At 40.8% G+C, this 23,539-nt stretch overlaps 1 protein-coding gene across 10 annotated transcripts in view; it reads left to right on the top strand.

Annotated features, from left to right (window-relative positions):
* Positions 1 to 9,385: 9,385 nt before the first annotated feature.
* ZDHHC14 (zDHHC palmitoyltransferase 14) overlaps positions 9,386 to 23,539 on the top strand; it is a 61,516-nt gene continuing 47,362 nt past the window's right edge. For all 10 annotated transcript variants that reach the window (XR_013392213.1, XM_028723760.2, XM_028723758.2 and 7 more), the window contains exon 1: positions 9,386 to 10,679. Coding sequence is in view for 9 of the 10 variants with exons in the window: in XM_028723760.2 (XP_028579593.2) it covers positions 10,426 to 10,679 (254 nt within the window). In the remaining variant the exon portion in view is untranslated. The remainder of the gene's footprint in view (positions 10,680 to 23,539) is intronic.

Below are 23,539 nucleotides of genomic sequence, written 5' to 3'. Positions count from 1 at the left end.
CTATCATGCAGGAGTTGGGGGGCCTGCCAAGGAACAGTCTTGCCTTAGTCCCCAAACCAAATATGAACCGCACATTTTGTTCACAAACCGTTGATTGGCGCCTCTAGTCAATGTTGTTGCCACATAGGTTGCTTTCAGAGGGACTTATTGCATAGAACTTATATACAAATCTCCGGATCTTTTTAAAAAATATTTTATTAAGGATTTTCTTGTTTTACAGAAGTGTAGTGCCTCGTTGTTGTTTTTTTCATGTAACATTTTTACAAATCCGTTTCATTTGTTGATGCATTAGGGGGAGAAGAAAAAAGAAAAAGAAAAAAGAAAGGGGGGTGGAGAGAGGGAAGATGGATGGGGTTGGGTGGCGGTGTTTCTATTATGTTTAATGTATGTAGAGTTTGGTGTCAGCGTTGCTTGTGTTGTTCACTTGTGTTCCTTTGGTGGTGAGAGAGGTTGGGGTTGGCCTAGGGTGTGATTGTTTGCTTGTGTTTGGCTGTGGTGATCTTTGTTTTCGTGTGTGAGTGAGGTGGGTGGGTGTTTTGGATCAGGTTAGCCATATTGATTTGTATGCTGTTGGTGGATTATTGTCATTGTCCTGTTGGGCTGTGTATGTGATAAAGGGGAGCCATACCGGGGTGAAGGCGTCTTCTTCTATTTGTTCCTGTGTCAGTTTCAGTTTATTAGTTAATTTTTCTAGTAGGGCTGTTTCCCATACTATTTGGTACCATTGGTCCATGTTTACTCCTGACAGGTCTCTCCAGTGTCTGGTTATGGTGTTTCTGGCTGCTGAGAGCAGGTGGGTTATGAGTTCTTTGTGGTGTAAATGGGCATTGTTGTCTTGGAAGATGTTTAGTAGGGCCAATTCTGGGGTGATGTCTATTACTTGCTTAGTTATTTTACATATTTCTTGTATGGCTGTTGTCCAGAATAGTTGGATTTTGGGACACTCCCACCACATGTGGAGGTATGTGCCTGTGGAGGTGCACCCTCTCCAGCATTTTGGTGAGGTTCCTGGGTGTATTAGCGCTAGTTTCCTTGGTGTTAGGTACCACCTGTAGGTGAGTTTCAGTGTGAGTTCTTTTCTTTTTGTTGATATGGATTTAAAGGGGGGTTTAGACCACATTCTGGTCCATTGAGTGGGGTTAATCTCATAGCCTATGTCACAAATCTCCGGATCTGAGCCAAAAGAATTCAGATCCTCTGAATGTGGTTTATTTTCTGATGTTTAAAGCAAATATAAAATTAATTCCTTCAGCAACTTTAGAGAATTCAGAATCCATCTTTTCCCCCTAATAATTCTTGGATTGTAATTATTGTTGTTGAGAAAGCATCAAGTTTGTTTGCAGATATATTACTTTGTTTATGTAGATGGCATTGTGTCTAATGAAATGACCCTTGCTGCATGAGTTAATGGTGTGATCTGAATAATGTTTTTCTGATTTTCTTGACATAAGATCTCTAACAGCATTTGGTTTCACGTGAGAATTTTAATTCACAAGGTGCAAGCTAAATCAGATGTTTATATAACACACAGTCTTTTTAATGAGTTTAATAGCCAGCAATGAGTTTAATAGCCAGCCAAGTCTTCTGCACTATTGGAATGGCTTGAATTCCCAAGATATATGCAAAATTAATGTCCGCGTAAGGCTCCTTGGCAGGGACTCTCAATAAAAGCAAGGGGCTAAGATAAATGTGAAGCAGATTGTGAATCCTCTTTCTAAGGAGGGGTTGCATATAATTTTCTTATTATTTCTGATGCAATTCCTTAAGCCTTGTGCTCTGCAAGATGATCTATTACCTCCAATGTATTCACTTGCATGCCTGTCCTTTAGCAAACAGGCACCAGCCTCAACTTGCTGATAAGTCTTTGCTGTATTGGAACTTGGTGGATCCACCCATATCTATTTATTCCCGTTTCATGCTGACCTGAATTGTAGAAATTTATTATAGTGATATGGGCAGGACTACTTTGTTGGTTTTGAGTACATGATGTTGTTCCACTGCAAACTGCCCAAGTGTGAAGAGAGAGAGATCAACAAACCTATTACAGGCTAAGTAAATGGCTATTTATGAGTCATGTGGGAGCGGCTGCTGGGACCACATAACTCCAGTCCTGAAAGATCTACATTGGCTCCCGGTACATTTCCGAGAACAGTTCAAAGTGTTGGTGCTGAGCTTTAAAGCCCTAAATGGACTCAGCACGGTATACCTAAAGGAGCATATCCACCCGCATCATTCAGCCCAGACACTGAAGTCCAGCTCCAAGGATCTTCTGGCTGGTTTCCACAATGCGAGAAGTGAAGCTACAGCGAACCAGGCAGAAGTTGCATTTGCCTTATGGAGTGCCCTCCCATCAGATGTCAAAGAATTAAACAATTATATGACTTTTTGTAGACATGTAAACTGGAATATAGCTGGCTCTTTTTCTTCTTTCAGGCCATCAGTGTGCCACACATTATTACAATTGGTATGCTTGGCCAGGTGAGCTAGTGGAACTTTGTGTAGACTTGCTAGTGAATTTACAAGGCTTCCCTTTGGTTAGTATAAAAATACAATGAGCAGAATGTAAGAGAACCTCTGCCTTCTGCACATCCAAGTACTTACATCTGGATCTTATTCACCATTGTGCAGAGGTGGAGAATCCGGAATAAGATTTCCCCAAGAGGATGCTTGGATCCACCTCCTTTGGATCCATCTGTCACTGTGGTCCAGCGGCTGCAATGGCAGCATGAAATTGGACTGCCCCAGAAATTAAAGTAAGTGAAACTGTATTAATTTACTGGGTGATGCTAAGCCATTACAGCCTGTAACCTCTTGTGCTTTTAACTGTATGCTAAAGAGTTGCTTTAAAGGCCGGTATGGTAAACAAGTCAAACAGACAATTTGCACTCATCTTGATTGTGCAGAAAGGGTCTTCTTGATAAAGGAAATATGTATTAAATAGTTGCTGGGATAAACTGATGGCTTGTTTTTGCTTTTTAAAAAAATGGTTTAAAGTACAGGTGAGCCCTTTAAAAGAGGCCCCGTGGATACAGAGTACACATGTTCCATGGGGCCTCTTTTAAAAGACTCACCCTGTACTGTACAAGCAGCTGTCATTTAATAAAACTGGTTAGCAAAGTCACTCCCAAGACCAAGCAAGAAGGTGGAAAAGTTCACAGGCTTATGATAGCCTGATAAAGTATAATATTACACTTTTATGCCCCAAAGCATATTTATTATCATATGTAAAATATTTGTCTCTCATTCTCAGGTGGTCTATAGTAGAATAAGAAGAGCTTATATGAAAAATTGCCCCATATCAACCTTCCTCAACTTGATGTCCACTATATGTTGTTGTAGCTTCCAGATCTAATTAATATTTTTTATCACTTCCATGACTTCACCATCACCAATCTGAACTAAATCAAAAGATTATGTGTTGTTGTTGTTTTAAAAAATGTGCATTTAAAATAAGGCGCATAAACATTTATGGGTTGAAAACAAGCATATTTTATTTAATCCCTATTAGTTTGTGTGGAGTTAATGTTCCATACAATATGTGTCGTCGTCCCCGAAAGTTACAAATTGAAATTGCTGCCTTATATTTCCTCTCACATACTTTCCTCCAGAAATACTGCAGCAATAAAATCAATATAACGAAAATGTGCTACATTAGTATATTAAAAAGAACCGTGACAAACCAAGTGAGAATGATCCCATATTTGCAGAGAGCCATATTGTTTCCAAAAATCACAAAGCAAATTATGCACTGAATTGCTATCCTTTATTATGATGACACCACTCAGATTATAATTACACTAAAAAAAACAACAGTTCAGTGGCTGAGTTAGTTTCCATAGCTTCCATGTTTTCCCTTTCTGCCAGCTCCATGCTAAATTACTGTACTGTTCCCCTCTCTCTTCTTCACCCTATAATTCTCAGAATCCCCAACCTTGAGACTTGATTGTCCATAGTACACAAATACCATATCATACAGTACAGATTTCTTATTATATTTTTATTGTCTTAAACCTCTTGTGTGCTGCAACACAGAGCACACACAGGCACCTGAAGGAGAGAGACATAACCCCCTTTTCCTATGAAAGCTTCCTGAGTAATGCCAGCTAGATAAATGGGGCCTAAAGGGAAGGGCAGATTTGAGTTTTTGGAGCAATTGGAATTAGTTTCTCTTGCCTTACAGGTGTCACAGGAATTGATTCCATTCTATAACTCTGTCTATTATTCTATTAAAATGAAATCAAAGTGCCTAAGCATATCTTTCTGTACTCCTGAGAGACTGTGTTCCTCGGTTGATTCTTGATGAACTTCAAAGTGGATAAGAGTGAATAGGAATTTGCTGACTAGGTCAACCATATTATAGCACCAGTCAATAAATTTTATCACCACATAATTTAATAGCAAATAATAGCAATCCTGCTCTATTCTGGCAAGCTTTCCTCAGTACCATTTGACATAAATTGTTGTTCTGAATCACATAAGTGATTCAGTTCCATAGGTTTTTTTTTCTTTAGCAGATAAGCTCTCCCAGGAATATCTTCAGCTGATGGAGCCGCTTTAGGCCCAGGAATATGACTCAGTGGATGAGAACAGAAGAGATCAGTCATTTTCACACGTTTAATAACAGAGTCTATATAGAAATTCCTTAAAAATAGCTCCAAAACTTCTATTTTTTTTAGATTTTGCAAAAATATCTCCGCAACTTTGAGCAAAACTAAAAAAAATCTCAACAACTTTGGCCCAAAAAGCTTTGCCACCCAAACACTAGCTCAAAACTCCAACTGCATCCACTGGCCCAGAAAGGTTGGAGACACCTGCATTATCTAGTTAAGTTGCAGTCAGTTTTATTAGCCTCCATAATACATATTGAAGGAGGGGACTGAGGTGTAGTTACCATACTTGCCTAAGGCCATCTAGTGAATCTACAGCAGAAGTAGAAATACCTGGTTTACAGCCCAGTCTTTTAACCCTGTAAACTACACAAACCCCATTTGCATTTATGGTGTTTTATAAACATTAAATAACAACAAGAAGAACAATATTTGTGCTTGCATCAAGTTAGGGAAAGCACTGCAAAGTTGGCAAAGTAAATTTCAGGAATGTGATGGAGAGGATTATCACCAAGCTTGTAAGAAAAATACCGTACATCTGAGGATGCACTCCTATGCACTGAATCAGTTGACTTATTTTAGCTGTTCAGGAATTTTGTTGGGCAGTTGCTGAGGTCTTCTGTCTTTGTTTTTATTGTTTCTACTATTTTTGTTTTGTTTTAATGCTTCTGATTATTTTATTTTTCAGCAACTCTAAACTCTGAAAAGGTGGCCTAAAAACAAACAGGTATATAAATAGAGAGCCCACCCTAAACACACAGTTAATTGCATTGAAATGGAATTGTATGGGATCAGCTTGTTTGAAATCCTGTATCATGTCCTGTTGAAGCCAGGATAAATAAGCTACAAGTATAGACTGTAAATAATAGTCTTGTGGACAAAAGGAATTAACTGCATTTGCATACCTAATGCTGTTTCTTATTTACAAAATAGCAGCTTGTGGAATGGGGTGGGGGCAGCAATTTGGAGCAGAGCAGTCTAACAACAGAATACTAAATAGCTACAGAGAATTCATTAATACTATTAATATTTGAGTTACCAACACTCTATGGTTGTGGTGCCTCCATGCAGAGCTGCCCGAACATATGGGGAAGCTGTTTGCTGATCTGAGCTATTTACATGGAAAATCTCCATGGCAACATCAGCAGCCTGCAGAAAGTTGTTGCATGGGTATAGAGTTCCTAAGTACTGGTGTGAAGACTTTCTATGCAATAATGCTGATACATAGGATACACCTCTTATATACACTACAGAAGTCACATGGAAATTCCTACGTTGTCTGCCAGCAACCACACCACAGGTGTGATAAGAAGCAACCTTTCAATTAGAACTTAAACAGCACATAAGATTTTACTTTAGGCTGGATATCTTATCTTATGGAATTCCCTCGTGCTGCAAAACATTTAGTTCAGGGGAAAGGGCTAACTGAATAGGAAGGTGCTAATCTAGTACTAAATTTTGCAGCACAGGATGAAAAGGAGGATATTTTACCACCTTCCCTTGCCTGTACAGAATGGAATAGTTGCAAGAAGGGAAATGGAGTCAAAGAACAGGAAACTCTTGGTAAATATCCCCTTAACTTATTTTCATACCCATTCCAGGATGTTTTAGGTTGCTAGGGGCTTTTCCTGCTTTGCAGCTGGGGAAGAGGGAATTAATAAGGATTGGAGAAAGCGCTTTTCCTCTGATCCTATTAAATCCCCTCCCTGCAAGCCAGGCAGCAGCAGCACCTGGCATCATTGGGTGACCCTGACAGGGTCCACGGCTGCTTATGCCTGCTATGAGTCTCCCACTTGGCCCCTTTCCAGGGCCTGGGTTTATGAAGTGGGAGTAGCAGACAGCTGGGAAACCACTGTTTCAAATAACACGCAATGCCCCCATAGTGATGCTATGTCTGGGCATTACAGTGGTACCTTGGTTCTCAAGCTTACCGTAATCCATTCTGGACATCCGTTCCAAAACCAAAGTGTTCCAAAACCAAGGCACATTTTCCCATAGAAAGTAATACAAAATGGATTAATCCGTTCCAGACTTTTAAAAACAACCCCTAAAACAGCAATTTAACATGAATTTTACTATCTAACAAGACCATTAATCCATAAAATGAAAGCAATAATCAATGTACCGTACTATAAAATAAATAAAACAGTATTGTAGATGATAAAAATTAAAATTATTATTATTTCCTTACTTGCACTGATAATAGTCATTGTTTGGATGGGGGGCTTTTATCCATTTCCGCAGTCACACAATCAGTCAATCAATCAATCAGTAGCTGAACTGGGATCCACACAGTCACAAAAACAAATTAACTGAAAAAGCCTCAAAACAAAAAATGCAAAATAAATAGCAAAAACAAAAGCACCAAATATAACTCCAAATATGACCTTAGATCACTGCAATCGGAAACGGAAGGCTTGAATTACAATGGGGAACACAAATTAGCAGCACAACAAGAAACACAGGGGGACTCAAAACGGAGCATGTTCGGCTTCCGGAAAAACGTTCAAAAACCAGAACACCTACTTCCGGTTTTGCAGCGTTCCGGTTCCATGTTGTTTGTGAACTAAGCTGTTCGAAAACCGAGGTACCACTGCATAGGTAATTACTGAGATGGGTGCCTTGCAGCCACCCAGCACAGTAGTGCATCTGCTTGTGGTAAGCCCTGGGCAGGAGGAGGGGCGTCCACTGAGGAAGGAGAACACTCCACCAGAAAGCACTTTTCTTATAGCATCCTGGACTAGAAGGGAGATTAGGGCCAGAATATATACACCTCATGGCATACCCCCCCCCCAATTTCCTGCCCCACGCCCTCCCACATACCCTGAAATGCACTGCACTGCTTGGGTTCAAAGCTAAAGAAGCAGATTCCTCCAGGGGGCTGTTGAGATCATAGGTTTATTGCATGCACTATAAATAGGACTGGACTCCAGTCCGGCCAGAGACATTTTGACACCTGAGGCGGACTCCAAAATGGTGCCATGCTCCCCACCACAGAATATCTACATCAGGAACAAGGTGGGGAGAGAAAGATTGACATCGGGATCTGCTGCCCTAGTGGATTCTGCCACCTGAGGCAGTCACCTCACCTTGCCTCTTGTGTGGGCTGGTCCCAATTGGACTGCTTACTGAACTGCTGATTATTGGGATAAACGTTATACACAATTGTGCTATCGGGAAGAGAGGGGATCCCAATAATTTAACACACAAACACCATTTTCCCCCCAGGACCCCAACTAACATATTAAATGCTAGTCTATCAGAAGGCGAACGCAAATAATATTGCAATATCGTCATTAATAGTAACACAGCATTATAATATGTATATTCCAGATGAATTGTTTATTTTTACAAAAAAACACTCCTCCCCGCTCCTCTGCTTCCTACCCCGCTCCCCTTTTTCTTTAAATTGCTGCTGCTGGACTCTCTCAGTTTCCGTTCCCAGCTCAGAATTCACCGCCCTCGCGATTATTTACATCAGCAGACAATCGTAGAGGGCGAGGAAAGGGGGGAGACCCTGGGACTTGTAGTTCTTCCCCGTTTCCTCTTCGGCTAACCTCACTTCCCCTTATGGAAGCTGTTTTTGTTTTAACATCTATGTGGTCTGGTTACACGCGGAAGGCAGGCACTGGACTACATTCCCCAGAAGGCCGTGCGCTCGAGAGTGGGAGAGGGAGGGAGGCGGGAGATGGACCTTGAGCCTTCTTCCTCTTGAGGCAGGAGAACATTGGAGGGTGGCGAGGGAATCTCCGCTTTCGCGCCGTCGCGTGGTCGGGAGTCGGGACCCAGCGCAGGGCGCGGGGGGAGCTTGGAGGAAGAGAGTGAAAACAATAAGGGCAGCGGGAGCACAAGCCGGCCGTTCCCGCTGCCGCCGCTTGGGGTTGGCGAGAGGAGGCATCGCCGCCGGCTGCCGAAAGGAAAGCGGGCTGGGAGGCGACGGGGAGAGACCCGGAGAGACCGCGAGCGACCTCGGCGCGCTGCCGCTGCGTGGCTTGTGGGCGGCGGAGGACGAGGCAGGGAGCGAGGGGCTCCCCGGGGGAGACGGAGCGAGGCGAACAAAGGCTGCCCGCCTTGCCCGGCGAAGGGACCGGAGGACCGCAGGCAGAACTGGGCGACCTTCCCTGGCCGAGAGGGAGCCCCGTGAGGCGGACGCTCAACGGGCAGAGTTCCCCGCTGCCTTCCAGCCATGAGACGGAAGAGCAAATCCCGAGGAGGGGCTTCTGGCGGCTGGTGCTGGCTCTGCCGCGGCTCTCAGTGAACCCTTGGCGAGGAGGCTTCTTCCAGGAACGGTTCGAGCCAAAGAAATCTCTCCCTGCTGCTGCTGCTGCTGCTGCTGCTTCTGACCCCTGAAAACGAAGTGACTCCTGGTTCCCCTCAGCAGCAGGAGAAGAAGAAGAAACGGCGCTGAGGGAAGCGTGTGTGAGGGCGGCTATTTTATAACCGTGCCTCCCTCTTCCTTTCCCTCCCTCCTTTCGCCTGCCTTTGCCAAGCAGCCTCCATCGCTTTTGAACGGGGGCGCGTGGATGTCGGGAGGCGAGGGGGAAGCGGGTGCTGTCGCCGCCGCTGGGCGCTGTTTTCGGGTCGCTTCTCTCCCACACGCTGCTCCCGGCGATGAAAAGCGGGATCCAGGAAGCTGCTTCTGCTTGGTCTGGCTGCTGGGGATAAATAAACCCAGATAGAGTGGGAGGCGGAAAGTGAAGCACCCGCCGCTCTTTTTCTTGACATCTGGCTCTGTTCAAGTGGAAGGCAGCGCTGGGGTTGTGAGGGGGTCGTGGACAGCTTTAGGTCCGACGACAGTTTGAAGGGAGCCGGGTAGGTGGGTGGGCTGCCAGCCCGATACCTTCTGGAACGGGAGACGAATCTTGGATGGCTTCACTATCTGACTGACTAATTCCTGTATCGAAGCTGGAATGAGTTTCAGAGAGCAACTCCTTTATTTGCTTATATAAAAGCCTGGAAGCCTCAATAAGTGCGACGGAAGGAAGAAAAGCGGAAGGGATCTATAATATAAACATTTTATTTGCATCTCTTTCCCCTGAAATCAAGTTGTTTTTTTCTGGAGGAAAGGGAGGGTGAACTGGATATTTGTTGGCAAATAGAAATGAAGGCTGGCTTTTAAACTGTCATGTATTATTTTTCCTCTGGCAATGGATATTGACCACCACATTTCTGTTGTGTTCCAAAAACTTTCTTTTCTATAGTGAGAGCAAAGAGGAACTAATAGTCTTTTGTTGTCATTCAGAGCAACGGCCAGAAAAATACAGGCAGCTTACAGAGTCTAGGAGAAAATTGGATATTATGGATGGTTTCTCAACTGCTGGTTTTGGATTTGGATATATGTGTTTGGAACAATTAATAGGAATTTTAATTTTTGTAAAATGATCTGCATAAAGGATCTTAACAAACTTATATGAAAGGAATCTACTTGGTTACAAAATACTCTTAACCATTTTTAACCAAGACATGCTTAAGGATGTGGATTTGATGTAAAAACTGAGCAGCTTGTTAAACAAAAGGAACAATGCTTCAGAATCCTTTTAAAGCGCTATTTCTTTGACAGTTGATTTATATTTTAGCTGTTTCTAGTTCCCATTTCCTTGTATGATTACATACTTTTAAGGAACTGTTTTGAACTGTTTCATTTCATTGTGAAGAAAGGATAGACTACTTGTGACTTCTGCAATGGCAGCTTTGGACACTGAACAGTTAACTGGGTGTTGTATAATGCCCTGATAAACTAAAGTAGTAAAAGTGGCTTCAAGGAAACATCTTACCCAAGAGGTGTTTTGGGGGTTACTCCCCTCCTTATTCCCCCTTGATGACTCCAGGAGGTGGTGGAGGAGGGCCCATGAAAGACTGTGAATACAGTCAGATCAGCACTCACAGCTCCTCTTCTCCCATGGAGTCTCCGCATAAGAAAAAGAAAACAACTGCCAAGAGAAAATGGGAGGTTTTCCCTGGAAGAAACAAGTTCTACTGTGATGGAAGGATCATGATGGCTCGTCAGACTGGAGTCTTCTACCTGACCCTTATTCTTATTTTGGTTACCAGTGGACTGTTCTTCGCATTTGAGTAAGTGGCATTAAAGTTTTCATTTCTTTCCCCCTTTCCATAATGATACAGCTTTTTGAAAAAGGTTTCTATTTCCATTCTGCTCTATAATTACCAAAGATGGTTTGTAGTCTGTAGGCATGGATAAGTGAGTTGTACCTATATCATGACTGATATAGTTATGTTTACAGTATGTTGAGACCTTGAAGCTGAGATTGCTACTATTTTCCACTGCAGCTATATTTAAAACAGCCATTCTTTCCTTATGTCCAGCAACTTGGGCTGCTACATATGAATGAGAAGACTAGTTATTCCTGTCTTTTTATTTTTCAAAACTATTACTTGATTGTACTTTTTCACACAGCTTGTACTAAGCTGAACATACTTGCATTTTTAAAAGAAATTTTAAAAAACCTGATTGAGTCTAGCTGAATGATTTTTAGATTACTTTGTCAAATGTTTGCAACAGGCTGTTAAGGAACCAGGTGTTTACATTTACAGTACATCCAACTATGAACTACATTTTCCTCTTTCTCTGATCAAGTCCTCTGTGTAAAGGTATGTATGTATCAAGTTGTTAGCCTGCCAGTGGATGCAGTCTGTAGAACTGCAGTTTGTACCTGGTAGCATGGTCTGTTCATTATGCTGCTGCTTGGTTTAGTTAGATGAATTTTAAAACCTCATCCAAAAGGTAAACTCTGTATAATTAGGCTAACTAGACATTTCACAATATTCCTCTTCTCAGCTATTGTTCAAACTTCCTTCTTTTTTGTTGTTAGGCAATTCTTCCTTTAAAAAAAGAAAAGAAAAATATAAATCCACCTGTTCATCATAAATACCTTACTCACTTCCCTGTTTGAGAGGTGAAGGATATTGCTTCTGACTTTGCTCAGTCTTTGTTAGCTTTAAAGTCTTCTCCTCACCCCACAGCATCTAGTATTTGCAACTATGTGAGTTTGGTATTTAAAAAAAGAAAGGGGAAAAAAACTGTAACTGAGCAAGAAGTAGCGTATAAATATGAGATACGTACAATAAGCCTGTGTGATGAAAGTGATCAAGGAGCACTCTGTACACACCCTTTATTGCTTCCTCTGTGGCTCATGCCTAGTTATGCTGTGGTGTCTTAAAGTTATGCTCATGGAAGGCTAGTTGGGTTTCCTATACATATCTAGTTTGCCACTGTGAGAACTGGGTGCTGGACAAGATGAACTGCTGGCCTGATCCAGGAGACCCTCCTTATGTTATTAAGTGGACCTTTTAATGGACAGTGCAGTTTAGCATCCTATGGGGAAATTGTGTAAATTATGAATCCTGAGGGAAATGTTATTTGATAATCTGTTTAGCAGATAAGTTTTTTTGAACTGAGTCATGATCCATTCTTCCATGCACTGAAAACAGTGGAGCCTACTTTTGCATATAAACACACATGATTGCGCTAAAAGTATTTTTTTGTGCTTGGGGACAATTTTTTTCACAAGGGCAGGTTTTGGGTCGAGCCACTGAAGACATGGTGTGTTTACATGATCCATTTCTCATTGAAAGAAAGAGCTTCTGTTTCTGGTTAGTTTATATAAGTATGAATTAGATAAGGGGTTTTGTGGTCCATGGACCACCAGTGATATGTGAACTTCATTCAGCTGGTTCATGGCATGTCCACATTAAAATTTCATATTTATTTTTTAGTGGTATCTTCATTGTTTCTTTTATTTCTTATACTGTATTTTATTGAATTACAATTCAAATTCTATGAAATGCAAATTACAATACAATAAGATACAACTTTAGAAATGAAAGAACCAATAGAAATACCATTAAAAACATTATAGTTGCTATGGCATGTAGAAAAATAATTAAGTATGGTAGTCTGCTAAGACCACCAGCAGTTTTCAAGCTGTCTGTGGCAGCGGGCAAGGAGAAATTGGGAACCACTAAATGCTGATCTGATCTTCAAAGGGCGAAATAGAGGCTGAAAGAGATTCTTGGTGAAATTAGACTTTCTTACATCTCCAGATACTTGTTCATATACACTTGGTAAGTTATCATCTTTGATTTGTAGAAGTTGAAAGAGTTCCTTAGAGAAGCATAACTGCAAATCTGCATAAATAGATGGGGTTGGTGTTTGTTTTTTTGTACCTACATATTTAAAATATGATGCTTGATACAGCACTGGAAGCTTTTGTCCATGTAAATGGGTGTTATTGTTGGGAGACCATATTGTTTCCATACAAAGTAGGAGGATAGATACCATGCCCAGTAATTTCACCTGCTGGAAGCATTTTCAGGACTCACTTTAAAAGTTCAAAAGCAAAATGTTAGATCTTGTCCTTACCTGTCAGTGGGTATGACATGTATTGAAAGAGGCTAATCAGAAGTGAAGTAGATTACAAATAACCTGCATAAGAATAAAATGGTACAGCAGCTCTGGGTATTTCTGCCTCTTCCTGATGGCTAAAGAACAAAACATGTTTTGAGACAATAATCATGTGATAATCAATTTGTTGCAAATGCCCTATATACAGAAAGCAAAACACTGTTGCTCTACTTTTGATCTGATGTCATAAGTTTGGCAGTTATTTTTATCAGCCTAATAGGCTGTCATTTATTGAGCTGTAATTTAATTTGAATTAGGCATATTAGAATCTAAAATCTTCTCAAACCACATCACATAAGTAACTTATTTCTATTCTACATACTTGTGCAAGACTCCATAGGTTTTTGTGTATTTGTACACTCTGCTTGCTATTATCAAGAACTTTTTGCAACAAATACGCAGGCGCATGCTGCTAATTTTTCATAAGAGACACCATTTAACACGGGCATAATCTGTTATTGGTTTACTTTATTACATAATATTTAATTAAATAATATTAAATATTAAACAATCTGCAGGTGTTTGCCTTTATTTTTAATACAAAATACAAAAAGCTGTGCAGCTGTAATTAAGTGCATGCATGTGGTGGAAATTCTCCTGAGCGCTATTTGTTTGTAATTGTATAGCTTGTACAGTGGTACCTCGGGTTACAGACACTTCAGGTTATAGATGCTTCAGGTTACATACTGTACTCCGCTAACCCAGAAATAGTACCTCGGGTTAAGAACTTTGCTTCAGGATGAGAACAGAAATCTCGTGGCGGTGGCAGCAGGAAGCCCCATTAGCTAAAGTGGTACCTCAGATTAAGAACAGTTTCAGGTTAAGAACGGACCTCCAGAACAAATTAAGTTCTTAGCCCGAAGTACCACTGTAGTGGCTTACAAGGAGGTATATATTGCCATATAGCATACCAAGCAGATGTTAGGGTTCTTTTTGATAGGATATGGTGGATATGCTTTAGAATTGTGGACATGTAATAATTAGTATTATTAAGTTTAAGGCTCTCAAATCATGTGTCTCACAATGTAAAACATATTCTTATTTTGCAGAAAGAAATCTAATGCTCTAAAGCAGGTTTTTTTTTGGTCTCATGTGCTCTAGTAGAATGCGTATGTCCCAGAAGATTCAGTCAGAAGCAATAGTCTTTTGCTCTGCCCTTAGCAACAGCATGAGGAATCAGCATCTTGAGCTATTATTACATGAAGTGCTTGAGTATGGAATGTTGAAATCTTGTGTATATGCAAATGCACAAAACTGGCACAAAAATGATTCATATGCAGTTTCCCATGGCCTTCTTCATTTTATGGTTTAATAGTTATTAAAGCATACTATCTACAACACAATTTGTAATTCTCTTAATAGTATCATTATTTCATCACAATAATTATATATAAATTCAGGATGCAGAACCAAATATATAATTAGTTTCCCCCCTGCTGCACATACTTCAAGATTTGAATATGCCTGATGATGTGACAGCTAATTTTTCAGAATGTTTATAGGGGCCAGTAAAAATACTGAATATTCATGTAGAGTTTGCCAGCTTTAATAAGAAGGTGGGCAGGTCGGGAAGACTGAAATCTTGGATATCATAACAAGTTAAGCTTGTTATATAAAAACAAATGGTTGCTGATCCGGAAGAAACGACCTAATGACAAACAAATGGGTAGATCTTAAGAATCACTCCTGGAAGGAAGTTAATGGGGGAAGGGAACATTTCCACCCCTTCAGGTATCTGTACTTGGTCAGCAGTGTCTCCTGAGGATCTCTGTCTAACATACAGAAAGCTCCTGAAAGCAGGTGAAGTTCTCACTTTCAGCTGCTTCCTACTGGGGCAGAGAAAGGCAGACTCCACTCCAACAGATAGAGATTGTGCTTTCCCCACCCTGCCAAATAACTGTTTGGCAGGCTGAGAGGAGCATGTTTTACTTAGGGAGAAAGGCACACACAGATGACTGTTTCCTTCCTCATTGGAATTGTGCTCTCTTCAGCCTCCAAGCAATGTGATGGTAGGTGGAAGGCATGTTAAGGGATTCACAGCAAGCGTCAGAAGAGTCCTGTGAAGTTGCATGAGAGCTGCAGGCCGCTACATCTGTCTTAAATAGATCCCTTAGATGCCTGCAGTACATCATTTGATCATGGAAAGATGATTAAAAATTACAAATGTTTCTTACTCCCTTAAAATGTTATGATGGGAGAGTTGGAGTAATTCTGTTACAAAAAATAGTTTTAGGATATTGATTTCCAGACTGCACATTGGACAAACTAGTTCCCCCCCTTACTTTGTTTCCCCTTATGAGATTGTATCATTAAATTATTTTATTATTATAAAATAGTCCTGTGGAATTCTGTTTCCAATCTGGAATATTTTTCTAAATATGGTCCGCCCCCCACTGCAAGATGCTCTGTCACATACAGTGGTGCCTCGCAAGATGAAATTAATCCGTTCCGCGAGTCTCTTCGTCTTGCAGTTTTTTCGTCTTGCGAAGCACGGCTATTAGCGGCTTGGCGGCTTTAAGAAAAAGGAAACAAACTCGCAAGAACTCGCAAGACGTTTCGTCTTGCGAAGCAAGCCCATAGGGAAATTCGTCTTGCGGAACGACTCAAAAAACGGAAAACCCTTTCGTCTAGCGAGTATTTCGTCTTGCGAGGCATTCGTCTTGCGGGGCACCACTGTACTGTTGTGGTTACTTTGGCTATGTTAGATTCTTTAGTGAGTGAAAGTCCTAGCCAGATATTCTAGTTCCTGTTCAGCCCCAGTGAGCATGAGCAATAGTCAGGGATGATGGGAGTTGGAGTCCAGCAATATCTGGAGGGCAGCAGATTGGAGAGGACTTTATTAGTTGTTGTTTTTAAAGTCATACAGCTCCTTACTAAACAAGCCTTCTACACAAGTGATAATCAGACTATTCCAGTTCCCTCTAATAACCCTGGATCCCTGGTGCTGATGTGGGAAGTAGCCATGTCATCTGCCTGATCTATTGGTTCCTGGATGCAGGTGATACTGGCTCTTATAGGCCCAATCTAATTGCATAGAGAACAAGTTGTTTGCATTTGCCTCGAAAACTGTACAGATATAGGTACTTACAGCATGGTAGTGATCTGATTCAGATGTTACAGTCTTCTCCTAGTTGTATATTCTTTTTAAAGCACTGTTTGAGCCACAGTTCCCCAGTTGTAATATTATGGGGATTGGTTTAACAAACCGCAATATATTCCTTGAAGCTGGGGGTGTGTGGGCTGGGGAGAGGGGAATGTATGATCACAAGGCCAATAAACAAAGTTTATTGTGTCTGAACCATGCCAGTATCTTAAAAGTAGTAATGAAGACTGTAAAGATATAGTCATTGTGTCATTTTGAAATAATACTCCATTGATGTTCTATAAATACGTGATTTCTAGCTTACCTTTTTTACTACACACAGTATAAGAAAAACAGTACATTCTAATGACACTTTCTTGTAATGGAAACAATTACGGTGTGAATATTTTATAGCATATGCTCAAACATGCCTTTTGAGACATTAGTAGAGACATACTGTACATTAGCAATGGATACTTCCATATCTTTGTTGCTTACCCAGTGGTTCTATGGTCCTAGAAAAGTATATCTTCATCTTGAAAAGATCGGGGCAGGGGGAGCTGCAACAGGACAGTGTCTGGTTTTTTTGCACAAATAATGCAAGAGTATTTTATCTTTTTTGACATTGGCGTACACTATTATTTTCTTCCTAGAGTATAGTTTGCAAAAATCAGAATATTTGTGATACTTTTAATACAGAAGTAAGCTATGCACTTTACACCAGTGATACAATATTGTTTATAAAGTTGTTTGCATTCTCTGGAAATGATATAGAAATCCTGTTGTAATGTGTATTGGGAATTTGGTAGTGAAGCCCCTAGTAGTGATTAGCTGATTGGATATCACAGAGTAAGAAAAGGCAGCTAAGCTCAAAGTGGTAAGCAGAGAACAAGCATGCCTGCATCCCTCCCCCAGTTCATGCACAGAAAGCAGCAGAATAAGAGAAGTAGGGGATCTTAGGAAATGACGGTTGGATCTTGTGAAAGGGAACTGGGGGCAAATGTGTGTTAAACTCTCAAAAGTGCTGTTTAAATACATGTGCTAAAAGAACATTGCATTTGCAAAGTAAAACTATTGCACAAAAGATTGCACTTCTGCATAAATATCTCACTGCATGTCTGATAAGTAAGCATACAACATTTCCTAGCCTGCAAAATAACGTTATTAGTCTGCTGGGGGCTGGCAGAGGAGAGATGGATAAAATCAATCCACACTTCTGCACTCTGATTGGTTTCTGCGCTGAGCACAGAGGAGAGAGAGAGTGCTCTATCCCTGCACTGCCAGACTTCTCTTCACTTTACATGGAATTGAATACACTTGCTGGCATGCACTTCTTGCCACCTGTGGCTACCATTCTAGTACAGTGGTACCTCAGGTTACATACGCTTCAGGTTACAGACTCCGCTAACCCAGAAATAGTGCTTCATCTTAAGAACTTTGCTTCAGGATGAGAACAGAAATCGTGCTTCGGCAGCGCGGCAGCAGCAGAAGGCCCCATTACCTAAAGTGGTGCTTCAGGTTAAGAACAGTTTCAGGTTAAGAACGGACCTCCGGAATGAGGTACCACTGTACTTAAATACTGTACTTAACCCGAGGTACCACTGTACTTAAATACAAAGCCAAGCTGTAATACGTTAAGAAAAGTGATTACCGTATATACCGGTACTTGAATATAAGCTGATTTTTTCAGCATATTTTTTAGGCTTCCCTTGCCTTATACTCGAGTGAGGTGGGCAGCAGCGGAGGAACGAGCCCTTTCTCATCGCTCGTTCCTCCACCGCCGCCCGCCTCTTGCACGGGAAGGCACAGGAGCCGCAGCTGGGAGAGGCGTCACGCCGCGCCGCGCCTCTCCCAACCGGACTCCTATGCCTGCTCTTGCAAGTGGCAGAGAGGGCGGCAGAGGGATGAGCGGCCCAAAAGGAGCCCTTTCAGGCTGCTTGTTCTTCCTCTTCCGCTGCCACCACCAACAGGTTTGTGGTGTGAACCGGCTTATACTCGAGTCAATAAGTTTTCCCAGTTTTTTGTCCTAAAATTAAGTGCCTTGGCTTATAGTCAGGTCAGCTTATACTCGAGTATATACGGTATATTCTACCTTTCTGTCATTGACTCCTGAGGCAGGTCACATTAAGAAATGAAGTATTTAAAACAGCTTACAATGGTTGCTGGACACAGCTTTATTTATCCTTATGCATTTGAAACCAATTTTATGTTGCTATCAGTGATTGGGTAAGCGCAAGGTAACTGCATTCCTGGAACACATATAATGTAAGCTTTGTGGAACAATTTGTGCTGATTGCAAAATTTGTGTTATAAATCAGTATCTTGAATTATTTCTAATCCACAACATTAAAACTGAAAAGAGAAATATCAGGCAATGAGGTTGTTTAGGCATAATGCATTAGGCATATTAGCCATGTTAAAATAAGTATGATTCATACTTGGCAATATACATTAGATTCCTAGATACTTAACATTTGTTGTGGAGACATACACATGCACCAGTCACAAAAACACCTTAATAAATTTCTCCATTTATAACTAGCATAGAAAGGATAAATTTATTGTAAATCAAGAAAATCTTTAATAAAAATACATTTTAAAAAAGGATAGATTTCCTGACAATTCCATTTTTGTCCACAGCTTAGAAGAACACTATTTTTAAAAGGGAGGAAATAAGGATGTCTGGGCCCTGCTTCCTCAGTAAGTAATCCCAAGGAAGGAAAACTTGCAGAATTAAGTCTTGTCACACTGACATCCAAGCATTGACAGGCAGTGAAGGGGTGGGCCTTTGCTGTTGCATGGACTGGAACTGGGCAAATTAACACACTGATCTGTAGCCCAGTCAAGATACTTTAATCAGGAAACGACATCTTCTTGAGGATGTACTCCTGAGCCCTAGATTTTGGTAGAGATGATTCAAATGCATGGATGAGGGACAATTGGATGGTAACCATTCCTTAACCATTCCTATTCCAGACAACTCTTGCTCGCAAATGCCTCATTTCTAAGGCTGTTGTTCTCCCAGTTGGATTGGGTTGTGGTTTTGGAGTCCACCTTGAAGAAAAGATAAAACATATATGAGGGGGTGGTATTTTGCAGGGGAGGCCTGGTAGGCTATAAGTGCCGTTTAGCATTATGAGGGAATTGCTCTTTGATTTGTCCGGTATCTCTCCCATGGTTTCTTCCCTGAAAATGGCTGAGGTTGACTAGCAAAGCACAAACAAGTGGGTAAACTCGAGCTGTTCAGATATCTGAATCAGCCGTGCATGTAGCAAGGTTTGGCCATAACTCTTTATGATTGGATAACTGGATTTGCGGATAAAAAGCTTTCTGATAGAAGCCTCTGCATGTATTTCCTATTCCAATGTAGCCATTCAGCATCCTGAATTTTGTCTTGTTTATTAGCAACTCAGTAACCATAAAAGGAAATGTATGTTCAAACTCCTCTTTTGCAAGGAATGAATAACTGTTCTTGTTTGTAAGCTGCCTTAAGTCCCTCAAGGTAGTGTATATATATATGTGTGTGTTACTGCATGCATATTTACTTAGACATAAATCTTACTGTGCTTAGTGGGACTTACACCCAGGTATGTGTACATAGGATTGCTGCTGTAGTTCCTGAGGATAATCTGTATAGCCCAACTATTATTTTTATGAAACGAGATAACATTGCCTTCTTGAGAATTAGCAACCAGTGTAGGAGCTGCTTACCATGGCTGCAATGTCAATAAAGGGTCATGGGAAGAAATTTATGAGATTTTCTGAATTCTAGAAATAACTGCACAGTCCATCCCCCCTCCCCATCCCTTAAAGGATTGTAGGAATTAAATGTTCATGAATCATACACTTGTAATGTTCAGTTGCTGTATGTTGTATCAGTCTGAACATTTGGGGTATATTCTGTATTCCTTCTTTGTATGTGACTGCAGTGCTCATATGTGCAGGAATCATCTTGGGACTCTTTAGAGTTTAGACTGAGCCTTGTTTCTTTTTCCTTCTTCCCTTGGCCAAGGAGGAAGCAGTATGGTAGAAATTTGTGGGGAACTCTTCTTCACATTAACAGTTACTCCAAGCCTTCTGTGTACACCAAATGAGGAAAGTGGGAGGGAGGTAAAGAGTGGAGCTCCTGACATTAGCATGTGTGTTTTGTGTTCCTCTGTCCATTGATGCTGCACCCAAAGTCTTGTTTCTTTTAGTGTTTTAAGAATATGCAAGAGGGAGGCTTTATTTTATCTTCCTTTTAGTGAGATAGTTCAGATGGTATTCACATTTTAGTGAGATCGTTCAGATGGTATTCACATGCATGCACCAAAAAGCATTTGAACCATAGCTTGAAGCTGGTTTTTAAAGCATAGTTTCGGCAAATGATGGTTTGCAGTTACATTTGAACTGAGAAATCGTGTTTGGGATACTGTTCTGTCCTTGCAGATCATGATTTGGGATCAGGATAGCCTCTGGGGATTCCGATTGAAGACAGAGGAAGAGGGAAACCACACAATCCATGATTTGCCTATAAGTCTCTGGAACGCAAATCATGGTTTGGAAAACTTAGTGTTGTACTGCACTTATGTTTTTCTTGGCATGTATGAAAGCAATTAATATTATTTGGGATATAAACATTCAACTCATGCAATTAGTTTCTGCTAAAATAAACAGTATAGCTACTTCCAACTCATACACGGTTAACATGCATTTTGGGGGTAGAAGGAGGGGTCAGTTCGAAGATCTCTCTCTCTCTCTATGTATATTTCCAAATGTGGAGTCCACCTCTAACCATGTTATACTGAGGACAGAAGAGAAGGAAAGAAGAGGGTCTGCACACATGGTAGATTGCAGAGTGTACTTCTGCAAAACAGTAGCAAGGTCAGAACAATTCTGACCCAGAATGCTCCAAACCAAAGCAGGTGTTTGTCACTCTTGACCTTGGGGGATATTCTCAGCAGTGGAGGCTAGCCATCATCCACTAGGCATCCTGAAGAGAGTGAGAAAATTGTGATCCAATGAGTTCTTCTCCCCCACCCAAAATCTCTTTAGTGGTCAAAGGAGGACTTCCCCTTTGCCATTTTAAGAGTTCCAAGGGAAGGAGGAACTGTATTCCTGATATGCATATTCAATAGTACAAGCCCTTGGAGTCTACTTTGATAATGAATGAGGGTAGCACCGCCAGCTCAAAGCAGATGAATGGCCGAGGCTCATCTCAGACCTCATGTTCAGCTTCAGAGGCACTTGGAAACAGCAAGCAGTCTTGCTGCTACTTAATGCTTCTGAGGCTCAATACTAATGCAGGAACAAGGCCTCCTTCTCCCAAGGAGCAACATGGATGCGTAACATAGGGAGTGACTTCAAAAATTGGCAGGCTGTCAAAGCTAGCCCAAGTTTGAAAACTGTTGACAATTGTTTTCTCTACCATATATTCTATATGGTAGCAATCTAATGATACTCTTGAGGCCCAGTCTCAGTAGTAAACCATCAGAACTGTTTACTTACACAAACAGCGTAAGCCAATAGTGGGGGTGCATCTGTTTGATGTGCTGGGTATCTAGGCATCTGTTGGCTTAGATAATTGTAAAATGTTGGTAATTTATATTTTAAAAAAGTATTGTCTTTGGATTTTAATGGATTTCTGAAAAGATAATTCTCTTGAACTTATTCAGATGCTCCCTAATTGCTGCTTCCTTATTTATCTTATTGTAATGGTAGTTTCTAACATGTTTTTACTTTGTATGCAGCCCGGACAGTCAACTCTTTATTATTGTGTGGCTGATAAAACTGAAATAATAAATAAAGGCGCAACCACTTTCTTTCTAATGCCACACATCAAGATTGCCAGTCTACTTTATATTGAATAAAGTTGCTAACAAAGTGATTGATTTTTCTTTGTGATTACTTTTTCTTCCTTAGCACTTTGTGGTACAACTGAACAAATATATATATATAATTCAAGCATTTCCCCCTATTTAATTTTCCTCTTCAGTGATACACCTTAAAGAAGGGCATCCACAATCGAGTGTTCTCCAGCTGTTGTCGGACTCCAGCTCTCATTGTTCCTGACTATTCGCCACACTGACTGGGGCTGATAGGAGTTAGGAATCCAACAACATCTGGCAGACAGCAGATTGGGAAAGGCTGCCTTAAAGGAACTAAAACATTTGGTTGCATTAGTGTTAGCTTAGTGCCAGCAAGTGCAGTGTCTTGACAATATGTCAATGTTTGTGGTTCAGATCAAAAGCAAACTTCTTTAAAAGCTGACTAATTATTTTGCAGAAAGAATGCACGTGAAGTTAATGTATCTTTGAAAATGGAACGTACACAAACCGCTTCTTGCATGATTTATGAGTGTCTGTGTAACTGATGCAGCATTTGGGACTACGTCTGTCCAGCACTGTTTTTTCCATGTGTGCAGTAATCCCAACATAAACCTTTTATGGATTCTGATACCCAGGTTTCCATGAATTGTGACTGAAAATTAAAGTATTGCCTAGACAAGTTCAGTCTGTATATAGTTTATAAACTAGTTTAAAGTGGAAACGAAATAGAAGTGTGTTCATGTGGTGCGATGTACAATGTGATAATTTAGGGCAGGGTCCGCTAATGTGCAATTCTCCATATGTTAGTTACTTAACTTCAGCTCCCATCATCCCTGACCATTGGCCATGCTGGCTAGGGCTGATGGAAGTTGTAGTCCAACAACACCTGGAATGCCACAGGTTTCTCAACCCTGAGTTAGGATATCAGAGATAACTGTATTTGTGAATTAGCTATAACCATTACTCATCTTCAAGCATCGGGATATTTCATGACATTTCTAAAATATTGGAGTTGAGATAACAAGCTACATTGTTTGAGATCCCAGGCTATCATCTGAAAGTACATAAGGCCATCACCTTTCTGAAGCTAAGCAGGTCTGGAGTTGGTCAGTGCCTGGCTGAGTGATCTTCAGGGAACTACATGTAACTGCCTTGGGTTTATAATGGAAAGCAGATGGAATATGAATTAAATAAATAAAAATATGTCCTGCAGTATAAACTAAAGATGTGTGTTTATTCTCAGGGAAATCAAATTCTAGCTGAAGCAAATTAACTTGGGTACCATCTCAACTTCAGAATTTTTACATCTAAAAAGCTTTGTGCCCATCAGATTTGTTATGGTGACTTGTAGGTTCTTGTACATTTCCTTGATTGACTATCCTGATTTTTATATGAAACATTTTTTCTGTTCTGGAGGTACTGAATAAATAGCTTTTGTGGCAGTCCAACATATCACTTTTTCTAATTCTTTAGCTACTGTTAGCTTTAGAGCTGTATGCATAGACTGCAGTTTTGGTGACATAATGCTGCTTGCCTTTTCCAGGCAAAATAATAATATAATATGAGTAGCTGATTTCCATCCTTTTTGGCACACACCAACATGAGCTGAAATGCCTAGAAC

This window comes from Podarcis muralis, chromosome 3 (genome assembly GCF_964188315.1).
Source record: "Podarcis muralis chromosome 3, rPodMur119.hap1.1, whole genome shotgun sequence".
Taxonomy (NCBI): Eukaryota; Metazoa; Chordata; class Lepidosauria; order Squamata; family Lacertidae; genus Podarcis; species Podarcis muralis.
The sequence above is the reverse complement of the archived record's forward strand: the minus strand, read 5'-3'. Positions and strand labels throughout refer to the sequence as shown.